The 15979-nt window shown below is 32.2% G+C and overlaps 1 protein-coding gene across 12 annotated transcripts in view; it reads left to right on the top strand.

The window, feature by feature from the left end:
- The window catches only part of LOC142227388 (ethanolaminephosphotransferase 1), a 29170-nt gene that overhangs the window by 10769 nt on the left and 2422 nt on the right, over window positions 1-15979 (top strand). For all 12 annotated transcript variants that reach the window (XM_075297916.1, XM_075297914.1, XM_075297908.1 and 9 more), the window contains 5 exons: window positions 42-298; window positions 359-519; window positions 13305-13485; window positions 13572-13781; window positions 13842-13883. In XM_075297916.1, the coding sequence (XP_075154031.1) occupies window positions 42-298; window positions 359-519; window positions 13305-13485; window positions 13572-13781; window positions 13842-13883 (851 nt within the window). The remainder of the gene's footprint in view (window positions 1-41; window positions 299-358; window positions 520-13304; window positions 13486-13571; window positions 13782-13841; window positions 13884-15979) is intronic.

The following is a 15979-nucleotide window of genomic DNA, read 5'->3' as shown; positions in this document are numbered from 1 at the left end:
TAAATATCTGTGGTACGATTGCTAAATATCTTTAATTGCAGATGGCATGGATGGCAAACAAGCGAGGCGAACAGGGACTAGTGGCCCCCTTGGTGAACTGTTCGATCATGGTCTAGACTCCTATTCAGCTGTACTGATACCAATCTATATGTTTTCCTTATTCGGAACTGATGATTTGCCACCCATTCGTATGTTCTTTGTGATATGGAATGTCTTTTTGAATTTCTATTTAACACACGTGGAGAAATACAATACGGGCGTTATGTTTCTACCTTGGGGTTACGATTTTACCATGTGGGTAAGTGGAGTACTTTCAATGGTTTTACGATCTTTCGCTTTTAATTTTTCACCATTGCAGGGTGTAAGCTTAACTCTTTTCTTGACCACAATAGTTGGACCAGGAATTTGGCGATACCGTATTGCAGCCTATAATATTTCCATGGCAAATATCTTTGAAGTTGTATTGATTGGGTCGGGTATTGTGACCAGTCATCCCATTATTCTTAAAAACATTTATATGTGAGTATAGTCTTACGAATTTGTTTATTTTAGCTTCCGATATCGCACTGTATACAAATAGTTTGAAAGGTTTTAAACAAATGAAATGGGTATCATCTCTAATGTAGGAATTGACCGATAAGATTCGATCTTTTGGTTCACTAATTTAGGCAGATAAAGTTAATTAGAAGATTATGAGGTAAAACAAGTGTATACGGCCGTAAGTTCGGCCAGGCCGAAGCTTATGTACCCTCCATCATGGATTGCGTAGAAACTTCTTCTAAACACTGCCACCCACAATCGAATTACTTAAGTTGCGGTAACGCTTGCCGATGGCAAGGTATCTTAAAACCTCCTAACACCATCTTCTAAATTGTATGTAAGTCCATACGTGGTATATATTAAATCAAAAAAGATCGATCCAATACGTATATAATTCAGTTTGACAAAGTAGACATAAAATTTTGACAAAATTTTCTACAGAAATAAAATTTTAACAAACTTTTCTATAGAAATAAAATTTTCACAAAATTTTCTATAGAAATAAAAATTTTCACAAAATTTTCTATAGAAAGAAAATTTTGACAAAAATGCCTACAGAAATAAAATTTTAACAAAATTTTCTATACAAATAAACTTTTGACAAAATTTTCTATAGAAATAAAATCTTGGTAGATTATTTTTGGCTCGAGTGGCAACCATGATTATGAACCGAATAAAATTTGAACAAAATTTTCTATAGAAATAAAATTTTGACAATGATGAACGTTTTATTATGAACCGAATAAAATTTTAACAAAATTTTCTATAGAAATAAAATTTTGGTAGATTATTTTTGGCTCTAGTGGCAACCATGATTATGAACCGATATGGACCAATTTTTGTGTGATTGGACCAATTTTGGTATGGTTGTTAGCGACCATATACTAACACCACTTTCCTAATTTGAACCGGATCGGATGAATTTTGCTCCTCCAAGAGGCTCCGGAGGTCAAATCTGGAGAACGTTTTATATGGGGGCTATATATAATTAAGGACCGATATGGACCAATTTTTGCATGGTTGTTAGAGAGCATATACCAACACCATGTACCAAATTTCAGCCAGATCGGATGAAATATGCTTCTCTTAGAGGCTCCACAAACCAAATCTGGGGATCGGTTTATATGGGGGCTATATATAATTATGGACCGATGTGGACCAATTTTTGCATGGTTGTTAGAGACCATATACCAACATCATGTACCAAATTTCAGCCGGATCGGATGAAATTTGCTTCTCTTTGACGCTCCGCAAGCCAAATCTGGGGATCGGTTTATATGGGGGCTATATATAATTATGGACCGATGTCGACCAATTTTTGCATGATTGTTAGAGACCATATACTAACACCATGTACCAAATTTCAGCCGGATCGGATGAAATATGCTTCTGTTAGAGGCTCCACAAGCCAAATCTGAGGGTCCCTTTATATGGGGGCTATACGTAAAAGTGGACCGATATGGCCTATTTTCAATACCATCCGACCTACATCGATAACAACTACTTGTGCCCAGTTTCAAGTCGATAGCTTGTTTCGTTCGGAAGTTAGCGTGATTTCAACATACGCACGGACGGACAGACATGCTTAGATCGTCTCAGAATTTCACCACGACCCAGAATATATATACTTTATGGGGTCTTAGAGCAATATTTCGATGTGTTACAAACTGAATGACAAAGCTAATATACCCCCATCCTATGATGGAGGGTATAAAAAGGTTATGAGGTATACATAGGTTAGGTTAGGTTAAAGTGGCAGCCCGATTAAATTTATACATAACTAGATGCAAAAAATTATTAAAATGGAGCCAGTGAAATAATTTCTTTAATTTAACATAATTTTTCGATATCTGTTTTAAATAGCAACAAAAAATATTATGGTCGATGACGAAAACTAATTTCACTAGTAAGCGCTTAACATTTGCACTCTTCTATTAATAAATGTATACAAACCAAAAACAGTACAAGAGGAAGATGGGAAATTGGCCGACGTCGTACCAAATATTGCATTAACGACGTTCTGTACATATATGTTCGCTTATTTTTAATTTGCAAATTTTCATCAATAAGTCACAAATGATGTTCAATTTTAAATATTTAATAATAAGGATATCTGCCGATTTTTACAAACAAACCATTACATAGAATTGATTTTTCCCAATTTCTTGAATTGAATCTCAAATTCCGACAACACATTTATATATGGATCCATTATTGTTGAGTTAAACTCCACAAACTTTTGTATGAGATAGAGGTCGCTTATCATGATGAAAATGGAATAGGATTGCACTCATTGATAACAAATAAGTTCCTATGTGTTTCTCGTGAGTTTATGTTTATGAGAACTATAAATGCATTTATATTCTACATACACGCAAAAAAGTTTACTTGTATAGGAAGATTTTGATATTTTATTAAAGTACAGAAAAATTACATTATAACAGATACTTCAAAGTATAAGTGTCTCCTTAACCTTAAACAAAAAAATCGCAAAATTAGTTTTAGTCGAACTATCTCCGTTCATTTAAATATTATTTCCATGCGTTGACTAAAGTACAAGAGGAAAAGTAAGTTTGTCAAATTTGTTTGGGCACAGCAAGTTGGTTGAATGGACTGCCATTTTGGAACCCATCAGCATCCTCTACTTGCGGCGAAACTATCAACCAATTATCAGAATAAATTCGGGTAGTTCACTAAAACCAAAGTAAATTACACTTGAACCTCCCGAAAAAAGGTTTTCGATAGTTAGCTTTGCCTAAATACATTTTTGTACAAGCATATCCCTTTTCCTTCTTTACTTTAAAATAATTTTCATGGAAAAGTTTTTGCGATATCCCGTTATTTTTAAAATTTCGCTCTTTTTTCACAAAACACAATATATCTCAAGTTACAAATGTCCGATCGTGTGTAATTGGATCTGTGATAAGTTAAGTGGTTCAATATCAATATCAAATATCAATGCGATATCATTTCAAATATCATTTTCAAAAAAATCGTGTTTTACAATGGACATTTTCCGACAGAAAAGTATAAACCATTTAAAAAAAAATTCTTTTCATGGTCGTATAGTCGATACTCTAACGTAAGTAATAAGACCAACTAGAAAAACGACTGAAAAATGGCAAAGTTATATTTTTATTTTTTAAATGGTTTATAGTTTTCTGGCGCAAAAGGTCCATTGTAAAATACGATTTTGAATTTTCGCATTGCTATTGAACCACTTAACTTATCACAGATTTTACACACGATTATTGGTCATCTTATAACCTTTCATTTAAGTACCAACAACGTTATAATCGGACATTTCTAACTCGAGATATATTGTGTTTAGTGAAAAAAGAGCGAAAATTTAAAAATAACGGGATATCTCAAAAACTGTTTCAAAAAAAAATTGAAAATTTTTTTTCGAATTCAGCAGATCAAAATACATAAGAAAGGTTGATTTTCATCAAGTGTACATGAATTTTTTTGTTTGTAAACTAGTGTAACTGTATAAAATTTTGTACTCCTTCTTGAGTAGTTAGAACTTTTGCTCTAACGTCAGTTAAACGTCATTTCAATACATACAAGATCATTAATAAAAGCAACCTGCTTTTGCTAGTGATGTTATTATCAATATTTTTTTTGCATTTAATAGCTTGATGTATATTTTTATTTATTGTTAAACCAGTTCCGTACCATTTTAGCATTATTGCAAATACCGCTTTGTAATGTAAGGTTTCATATTATACACCATACATTTTACAAATAGTCTATATGTAAAGAGAAAAAAGCGCCAAACCTTTTTAATTAAATTCTTAACTAAATTAGAAAACAATATTTATTCACAAAATGTATTAAATCAATTAATAGATTGTTTAATTGATGCCGATTTATTTTGTCATTTCCATGATAAAAGAAATTTGAATTCAAATAAAATATGTCATAGGTGAACAATTTAGATTAAAGCGGTAAACTGATAATATTGGAGTGAAATTCAGAATATCTCAATGAATAGATTTCATTGATCTTATCAGCTATCGACATATTGATCTTAGATCCTCTAAAGTATCTATTTATGTCGTCCTGAAAAATTGAAGAGTTTAAGTTGTATCAGGCAATGCACACTAAAGGTCTGCACAAGTATGCTTGAAAGCGATTTCAAATGGCTTGAATTTTTATAGAACATTCAAAACATCAGCGCTTCGCAAAACAAACCGAACAAATACATCGTTCGACGGCAGCATGGCTTGAAAACACAAGCACAACAAAAGGCAATCGAAACCAAAGCAAGCATAACAAATATCAAATACATGTTGCATAGAACATGTTGCTACTTGGGTTATAAATGTTTTGCGTGGGTTATGCAAGTTAAGGTATGTTACCCCATACCTGTAATATTTTTTTGCATGTTTGATTCATACACGCGCGGTTACTAAATGCTGAATCAACGGTCAGCCAAATTGTAAAACGATATATCGCGACGGCATGGGAACATAATTTAGCTGACGTTGCGTCTATAATAATATTGGAAAATGTATGAAAAGCGATGGTTGTAGATATTAAGTAGGCAGTTTAAGTCTAGAGTTCAGAAGAATAAGTTTGTAAATGAATAAATAAAGAAAAAATAAAAACATTTTTTTTCTTTGACACTATATCAAAGACATTAATTGGGGGCTCAACCGGGATGATGCCCTATCGTTAAAAAATATATCCTGAAAATGTAAAAGTAAGGATAACGGTAGCGGTAACAAAAATAAGGATTCCTTATCGTTGAAAAATATCCTGAAAATGTAAAAGTAAGGATAACGGTAGTGGTAACAAAAAAATAAGTATCTTTACAAAAAAGAGAAAAAAGTGAAAAATTTTAAGAACAATATCCTGAAAATTTAAAAGTAAGGATAACCATAGTGGTAACAAAAAATAAGTATCTTTACAAAAAAGAGAAAAAAGTGAAAAATTGTAAGAACAATATCCTGAAAATTTAAAAGTAAGGATAACCATAAAGAATAAGTATCCTTACAAAAAGGAGGAAAAAGTGAACAATTGTAAAAAGAAAAATTATCCCTTCAAAAAAAAAAAAAACTTGAAATAACGTGTAAAAAAACAACACGAAATAAACTGTGTAACCAGAAATAAACTCTTTTATAAAAAGAAGTAACTATAAGTGAATCATCCTGTAAAAAAAAAAACACAATAAAAGCAAAACCCAAAAATTGTGCGGTGGAATAGAAAGAATAAAATAATAATAAAGAACTTCAAGAGTTACTCTAAGTAAGGAAATTGCAATGAAGTGCCAATAACAACTTGCAGTGAGGACAACTACATTGAGAACTTTGTTGGAGAATAATTGCCAGAACACCACTTCCCAGGAGAGCTACAATTATTGAATGTAAGCAGATTATTTTTATATTTAATTTAGATTTTGAAGATCCTGTTGTAATTTATTTTAAAAATTGTTCTTTAATTTAAATTTGTTTGTGAATTACGTAAAAATTTGTACTTTAACGAAAAAAACTAATTTTATGTTTTAAGTTACTTGAACATTAAGATAAGGATTGTGATTGAGTTTCTAAACAAATTACTCTTTTTAAGCTGGATTCAGAAATTAATAACTTATCCAACTTGTTTAGTTCTTTGACTACAGAGACAATGGCAACGTCTGACCAAATAGAAGCTTTAATCAAAGCACAGACAAATCCTTTGCTAGCCAAAATTGAGGAGTTGAGCAAATGTTTAGGGCAACTAACATCGTCCGATATAGTTAGTGAGTTTCAAGAGGAAAAAATTAACATTGCGATCCGTTGTGACGAACCGTTAGATGTGGTAAAATCTATGCCAACATTTGACGGTAAACATTCGTATGTTAGCTGGCGTGAGGCCGCAACTCATTCTATGAATTTGTATACCAGAGGCAGCAAACGTTACTATTCTGCCTTGACAATACTTCGAAATAAGATAATAGATGAAGCTAACGACACACTGACGAATCACGGGACTGTACTAAATTTTGACGCAATTATTAGCCGATTAGATTTTGCATACGCAGACAAAAGACCTTTACACCTTATTGAACAAGAACTTAGCATCATGAGACAAGGACCACAACCACTATTAACTTACTATAATGAAGTAAATAAAAAATTAACTGACTTGATTAACAAAACGATAATGACCCACGGAACGAACTCCGAACTAACTAGGGAACTGAACAACAGGAACAGACAATACGCGCTCAGGGTATTTGTAACAGGTTTGAATTCCCCCTTAAATGATATTTTATTTTCCGTCTCACCAAATAGTTTGCCTGATGCATTGGCAAAAGCTCAAGAACTAGAAGCTAATAAAACTCGTGCAAATTTCGCGCTTCAGTTCAGTAAACCCCATTTTAACCATTTTAAGACACAAAATAATTTACGTTTTCCGAATCATGGTCGAAAGGATCAAAATTTTCAATTTAACAATCGCCAATCAGAGCAAAAACCTGAACCCATGGAAATAGGTAGTTCAGTAAATATCGTAAATAGAAATCCAAAATATAATCGTGACAATGAAACACACCAAAGGCAAGGAAGACCTTTTTACTATAACAATAGATTCCCACAAACACAACAAAATCATTTTAATGTGAATACAATTAAAAGACCAATAAGCAATAGTGCTCAAAATAGCTTTCAACCACAATACAAGGCACAACGAATGAATAACCTTCACGAGGAATCTTTTTTAGAAGTAGGTCAGGACTGCCCTACATCTATAGGACAGCCTCAACAGGACGGAACCTCCGAATTTTAATTGACAGCGGCGCAACAAGCTGCTATTGCAAACCTGGAGTTTTAGCAAACAGACAGGACCTAGTTATTAAGAAGAGGGTAAAAACCATTAATGGTTTTACCATCATTGAACATTTTTATGATGCGATAGCATTTGGTTTTAAAGAGCGATTCTATGAAATATCAAACTTAGAAGCTGATATTCTTATAGGTTATAATTTTATGAAAAAGGCCAACATTATATTGAATTTTAAAGAAGGAATTTTTATTTGTGGTGAACACCGCGAAAAAATTATAAATTGTGAACCAAGTACAAGCAAAAATTTAAGTGAAAATACAAGTGAAAATGATTTTTCTAATGAAAATTTTATAAATAAGTTGCAAAGTGAAAACCTTTTCGATGAAAGACAAGAATCAATAAACGTTTTAAGAAGGAACGTTATACGTTATATAGAAAAACTACATTCAAGTATAGATATGAATTTGCCATTTAGAACAGATATTAGAGCGGAGATCAGAACAATTGCTGAAGCGCCAATATGGAGCAAGCAATATCCTTATCCACTTTCCGCTAATAGTTTTGTTAATAATGAAGTAAAACGGTTACTAGAGGACGGTATTATTCGTCCAAGTAAAAGTCCTTATAATTCCCCGATATGGGTAGTGCCAAAGAAAGGAACAAATGAAAACGGAACACCAAAATTGCGTATGGTAATAGATTATAAAAAACTAAATGAACAAACAGTTTGTGATAAGTATCCGATTCCAGACTGTAATGTCATATTGTCGAATTTAGGTACAGCAAAATATTTTTCTACCATAGATCTAGAATCAGGATTCCATCAGATTTTGATGAAAGAACAGGACATAGAGAAAACCGCTTTTTCCGTCAACAACGGGAAATATGAGTTTATCAGATTACCCTTTGGGCTTAAAAACAGTCCAAGTATTTTCCAACGCGCTATGGATGATATCCTGCGAGAATTTATAGGGAAAATATGTCATGTTTATATAGATGACATAATTGTTTACTCCTCATCTCTAAAGGAACATTTTGAACATTTGAACATAATTATAAATAAACTTAAGGAATCTAACATGAAAATCTCCTTGGAAAAATCGAAGTTTTATGAGAAAGAAGTAGAATTTTTAGGTTATGTAGTTGCGCAGAATGTAATAAAAACAGATCCGAAGAAAATAGAAACAATAAATGAATATCCTTTACCAAAAACACTAAGGCAACTCCGAAGTTTCCTTGGAATGATAGGATATTATCGAAAGTTTATTAAGAATTATGCGAACATAGCAAAACCGCTGACAAAATATTTATCTGGTGAAAATGGAAAGGTATCGCAACATATGTCAAAGAAAATTGAAATTAATATAGATGAACAAGGTGTGTTAACTTTTGAAAAATTAAAAAAAATACTTTCTGAACAAGTAGAATTAGTCCAACCTGATTTTAATAAAACATTTGTCCTTACCACCGATGCCTCTAATGAAGCAGTAGGTGCTGTTCTTAGCCAAGACGGTAAACCGATTACATTTATATCAAAAACTTTAAATTCAACCGAACGGAACTATGCGACTAATGAAAAAGAGCTTTATGCCATTGTTTGGGCTTTAAAGAATTTAAGAAATTATTTATATGGTAGTTCAAATATAGAAATTCATACAGATCACCAACCGTTAACTTTTGCCGTGTCCACTCGAAATCCCAATGCAAAAATAAAAAGATGGCGTTCCTTTATTGAAGAATTTTCGCCAAAAATGATTTATAAACCAGGTGTTACCAACGTGGTAGCCGACGCCCTTTCGCGACAATATTTGAATAATATTTCGGACGAAGACTCTTTGCAGGACACCCAACATTCTACAGAAAGTAGTGATAATTTTAACATCCCCGAAACATCAAAACCTTTAAATGAATTCAAACAACTAATTTTGCTAAGCAAGTCAAATTTTTCATTACATCAAATGATAGTAAACTTCGGAAGGACTCGTCATATTATTGAATACGATACTAGGGAAAATCTAAAATCCATTCTTTTGCAATATATCAATCCAAATTTAGTGACAGCGATACACTGTACACCGGAAGATTTATATGATTTTAAAGAAACTGTAAAGAGCGTATTTTCAAATAAATTTGTATTTACCCGCATATTTCCTATTGATGTAATAAATGAAGACGACCAACAAAGCATAATAAAGGAAACACATTCGCGAGCTCATCGTAGTTGTAAAGAAAACCATAAACAAGTATATAAACAGTACTATTGGCCAAAAATGGCAGACCACTTTAAGGAATATATCAGACATTGTTCTATATGTAATAAAAATAAATATAATAGACATCCACAGAAAGTTCCAATTGGAGAGGCTCCAATTCCTAACAAGGAGGGGGAGTACCTTAATGTTGATATTTTTTATGCAGAAGGATTAAAATTTCTAACTTGTATTGATTCGTATTCGAAATTTTTAATAATTAAAGATATTGAAGATAAAACTAACCTAGGAGAAAAACTTTTAGAATTACTACAGGGCTTTCCAAATGCTAAAAAAATAACACTTGACAACGAACCAGGCTTTTGTAGTCCGCAGTTTAAATCTTTATTGCACAGATTAGATATTGAACTATATTATTGCACACCTCGCCATAGTACAACCAATGGACAAGTAGAAAGAGTCCACTCTACCTTAATAGAAATAGCTAGATGTATCAAGGACGAATTTCACTTATTGGGAGATAAAGAAACATTCTATAGAGCAGCTCAACAATACAATAAAACCATCCATTCGGTCACACAAAATAAACCCACAGATATATTTTTTAATAAGGTAGAACACAATTTAATGGAAATTCTAAAAAAGGCTCAAGAAAAAATGTTGTTACGGAACAATGATAATCAAATAAAAACTTATCAACCAGGTGACACGGTTTACGAGAAAATCATAGGACAAAGAAACAAGTTATTACCACGATTTAAAAAGCAAATAGTTAAGGAAGATTTAGGTAATAAAATAAGAATTAAATATCGCGACAGAATAATTCATAAAGACAATATTAAAACATAATCAAATATTTAAAAATAATTTTTTTTCAGAACATGGCTTCTATGATACTACTGCTTATATTTTTCACAATTTGTAAAGCTGAAGTGCAAATACTAGACTACTCCACTTCACAACTAGTAACAATCCATATAGGACAAGCTAAAATTCAAAACGGAAATTTTAAACTAATTCACATTATCGAACTGGACAAATACGGACGAACCATTGACAACCTGAAAAGTGAAATCCATGAGAAAATTTTACGAAACAGTTCCATATTGCCATTTTTACTACACGACATTGACCAGTTGAATGAACAGTTAAGAAAAATTAGACCAAGGACCAAACGTTCAATTAATATACTGGGATCAGCCTGGAAATGGATTGCTGGTTCACCAGACTATGACGATCATAATATTGTAGTACAAAAGATAAACGGACTATTGGGAAATAACGCAAGACAGAGGATAATAAATAAGGACATAATAGAAAGAATAAACCTACTGACTAATACTACGAACAAGATTTTAAAGACGTTCCAATCCTTAGGAGAAATTCAAAGAACTATAGAGGATTCTATAAGATCAAAAATAAACATTTTAAAAACTGAACTGACAAATATAGAATATGCTCTGCAATGGGCTAAGGTAGGGATAGTAAATTCGTTTATACTGTCTGAAAAGGAAATTAATGAAATAAAAGAGTTTTTGGATGTAGAAGAATTTCCATACAATAATTTAGAGGAAGCATTAGGATTCGCAACGATTAAAATCGCTTCTGATCACTCATCACTAATCTATATAATTAACTTGCCATCAATAGACCACACAAATTGTGAGAAAATACTAATTAAGCCTGTTAAACAAAATAATACAATCATAAAAATTAATACAAATATTGTAATTAAATGTAAGAACAAAATATTTGAAATCAAAAATAATTGTACTGAAATCAATAAATTATGTATTTGCAATAATGATAATCTCATAGACATAAGTGAAAATAATTGTGTACCATCACTTTTTAGAAACAAAGCTCATAATTGTACTTTTATTAATAATGAACACGTTCCTAAAACAGAAGAATTATATCCGGGAACTATTTTTTTGAATAAATTTGACGGCGCCATTGAAATATCCGAAGATAAAAGTTATAAACTATCGGGAACATATTTAATACAATTTCATAATGAATCAATAAAGATAGACAATCAAACATTCGTTTCAAAAGAAATTTCAAATTTCAAACCCCTTCCACCTCTCTTACAAATGTCTTCCAATAAATCACTAGTCGAAGAAGTGTTATCTTTAGAATTGATGAAAAATCTACAAGCTAATAATATTGATAAAATAAATTTAATATCTACCAAAGGAAATGTAATGCTTTCTACTAATATCGGATTATTTACCCTATTAATTTTTGTAATTTGCTTATTTATTTACAAGTACAAAAGTAAATCTCACTCAGACGTTAATATTATAAAAGTAGTTAACGAAGAAATCAAATCAAAAACTTCTACTAGTGAAAATTCTTCTCAAAGATTTTGTAGCTCAAATGAACTCCCAACTTTCTAACAATCGGGACGATTGATTTTACAGGGGGAGGAGTTAAGGTATGTTACCCCATACCTGTAATATTTTTTTGCATGTTTGATTCATACACGCGCGGTTACTAAATGCTGAATCAACGGTCAGCCAAATTGTAAAACGATATATCGCGACGGCATGGGAACATAATTTAGCTGACGTTGCGTCTATAATAATATTGGAAAATGTATGAAAAGCGATGGTTGTAGATATTAAGTAGGCAGTTTAAGTCTAGAGTTCAGAAGAATAAGTTTGTAAATGAATAAATAAAGAAAAAATAAAAACATTTTTTTTCTTTGACACTATATCAAAGACATTAATTTGCATGTTCTACAGAACCTCAAGCTGCACAGCACATTGGTGTGATTTAATTTTGTTTATTTCTAGAGTCGAACTTTTAGGATTAAAAATGAAAATAATCCTAAATAAATAAATAAAATAATCACATGGATTTTACATTCAAAAAAAGTTTACTTGGATCCAAAGATTTTGACCTTCCCTTAAGGATTTTGGTATTGATTCCAAGCCAAAGATGCGACTTCTTTAAAAAAACCTATATGGCCTTAAATCTGGGATCAATAAAATTAAAATTAGGATTTAGATCTTTCATTTCATTTTCGCGGTAGATTAATAAAGCTTTTCACGTACAAATAAATGCCAGTTTAAAAATTCAAATTATAGCGTATACTACAAAGTAAAGATGTTTTCTTAATTCCAAAAAAATAATGTAAACCAAAAATGCTAAATCTTCACCAACACGCACGCACCAACTGTCCCAGCATTTAATTTTTTGCTTTCAGCTCTTTTAGAAGATGTTTCAAGCATAACAAAATGTTGCAAATACTTCAGAACATGCATACAGGTTCTATAATGCTTGCAACTTTGATGCTTGGTTTCGAATAGAACCTTCAAAACATCGTTCGTTTGCAACCAAATATGGGTAGGTTATGTTCTGATATTTGTTTTATTTGATGTTTGAATGTTTTGCTTATAGCTATGTTTTGAAAGTTCTATTCATGTTGCAGAACATTTTGAAATTTGAAAATTCAAATATGCTTGTGCACACATCAACACTGAAAAGCAAATTTTTGGAATACAAGCACAGCCTGTTTGATATCAGCCTATTTTCATATTAGGCTGATATCAAGCAGGCTAGTTTTTCGTTCAAATTTATTACTTAACATATTTTTACAATTTTAATATCCCCTCAAATAGTTCTTATGGTCTGATCAAATTATTCACCCACTAAACACGATGGTATAAACCCCATCCATTCGTTAGTCTGCTTGGAACACCCTAATATCCCAATAATTAAGGGATAACGACGTGACAAGAGATACTGCTAAAACTTTTTTTGAAATACTTTCAGGTCATATAAAAACAAAACTGGAAAAATGAGACCCTTCATGGAAGCAGCTCGTCCCATGTTTGCTTTCCTTTGGCTATTTGTCATCACCTCAATATGGGCATTATTTTCACGCAACAAAGTCATCAACTTGGAACCTCGAATCATGTTCATCTTATTTGGTACTCTTTTCTCGAATATAGCGGTATGTGCTACAAATGCCATTGAATGGCCATAATATCAGATTTCCATGAGTATTTCTGTTGCTTCTATTCAATTTGTGTATTTCAGTGTCGCCTAATAGTGGCTCAAATGTCCGATACACGTTGCGATGGATTCAATATTCTAATGTGGCCATTGGTGGCCACAGTCGCGGTCAGTTGCTTTCCATGGTATAAACAGGTAATGGGCAGTGAAATTGATGCAAATATTGAGCGATGGATTGTCCAAGGTCTGACGATATTTGTGACAGCAGCACATTTGCATTATGGTCAAGGAGTGGTAAGTAATGGTGTTCGCATAGATTGGTATACAACTCCCTGACCACCTTCCACATTACAGGTTCGTGAAATGTGTAACCACTTCAAAATACGCTGCTTTAAAGTAAGAGAACGTCCTGTATACTCTACCACATCAACAAGGGAATCGAAGCATGAATAATAACTCCACCAACTACCCAAATCATTGAGGGGATTTTTTTTATTGAAATTCTATCCACACTAACACCAAAAGGGACCAAAATTGAAAGAGAGGGAGAGAGAGAGAGAAAAAAATATCAGAGTGATTGTCTTGGCCAAGGATACCTTTTGAGTGGTATCTGTATAGCCTTTGTTGTGTTATGTGTCGTCCAACAGAATTTCTGGGGCCTATAGCAAAACGCCCCTAAGTTTTGTCTCATTGCGATATAGTATGAATAAGCGGAATGTGATCATTGTCTATAGTTGTTTCTTTATTATATTTATTTTACGACTTATTTAATTATATTTATGTTTATGTGTGTGGGTGTGTGTGATTATGTGTATGTATCACAAAATGTGGTGAATCCCATTTAAATTTATTGTAATATTTATTCACATCAATTCATTTATTGCATGCATATGTAAAGAAAATGCATTTTGAAATTTCTGTCGCCAATGTTCGGGGGTATCTTAACACTCAAAGAAAGTTTAATAAAAATTGAGTCTATCACAGATGTTTACAAATAAAATAAAATGTAATGAATTTAACATTGTTTACTATTAAAGAAAATATGAATGAAAAACTTCATTGACTCAAATTTAACCCTTATACTATTTTGTGGTCATTTGGTGACCCAAGTCATATTTATCATCATCGCATTTCTTACTGTTGGAATTTCTACTTAGTGCATGAATTGCTGACATGTACTAAATTCATGCTGAGTAGTAAGAACTTTTAATTATATAAGGGTTAACTATATTTTGTTTATATGTCCATATGATCCCGAATAATGGTACATATTTTAAAATGCATTTTCTATACAATCTAACCTAAATTTCATCAATATAACGAAGCCATCTCGTTCAGCATGATTAATACTCTGAGAAAAAAAATTGGTTTTATGGTCTGAATTTTTTAAATAGGTATAGTTAGTGTGTCTCGACGATCTCGAAAGCTCCAATGCAAATACATACTCCAAAAAGATGAAGAAATTTTCACCATGCACCAGAGTAAAATTAATTACATACATACTCAATTCAGTGTCATTCGCTATCGATAATGAACCAACCCCCTTATGTTCTAAGGATAATAAGTTTTGGTATACACCTAGACAAAAGTCATCAATATCGCCTCGTATTAGAATAGTTCGTTTTAATATCGTTTTCGATATCGACATCTAAAGTTAGTAACAAACTATTCCCGGAATGTATAGACTTTTATCAAACGGGATTGTTGCACTATCAATAGCAAAGTGGTAGTGATAATTGACCAAACCTGGAGCGAAATAGTACTGACGGGGAAAAATGTTCCTATTTATTTTACCTACCTTACCTATTTATTTTCCATTGTATTTTGTATTATAGATAGATGGACTATAGCCCCCGCCAAAAATTCTCTAGAAGCGGTTCCATTCGCTGGTAATAATTCTAATACCAAGCGAAATTGATGGCTTTTCTCTGGGTGTAGTAGTAATGCACTTTATTCATATTTTCGTTATCTTGATACAATCAGGACTTATAGATAATGTACATAATTTACATGATACATAATCACCCTTATTCCTGAAGTCACCCTCGCTGTCGCTTTTTGTCGCTTTTCGACAGTCGCCACTAATTGGTATTCCGTTCGTCGATATATTCTGCTATCGAAGAAAGTCGGTATTCCTGGTGTCGCTTTTTGTCGCTAACAGCGTCGCTTTTTGTCGCCTTTAAATTTACCATCGACGAGTTTAGTGTTTAATTTTTGAAGAAGTTTTTTAGACTTTATTAATCTAACAATTGAAAAATAAATGTAATTGGATGGAAATTGGTGAGAGGTAAAGTTACTAATCTTCAACAATTAAAAAAAATGGGGAAAAATCAGTATATATAGCAGTTATGGTCATCACATTCAAATCATAGAAAAGAACACTGTACAATTAAAGTAAACGTGTTGATTTTCAATTCCATTTATTTTTAATAGAAATCCTTCAAGGCCAATGTATTTAATTTAGCCCCAAACTTAGGTAACAATTGTGTCGA

Source organism: Haematobia irritans, chromosome 2, assembly GCF_050003625.1.
Source record: "Haematobia irritans isolate KBUSLIRL chromosome 2, ASM5000362v1, whole genome shotgun sequence".
Classification (NCBI taxonomy): Eukaryota; Metazoa; Arthropoda; class Insecta; order Diptera; family Muscidae; genus Haematobia; species Haematobia irritans.
The sequence above is the reverse complement of the archived record's forward strand: the minus strand, read 5'-3'. Positions and strand labels throughout refer to the sequence as shown.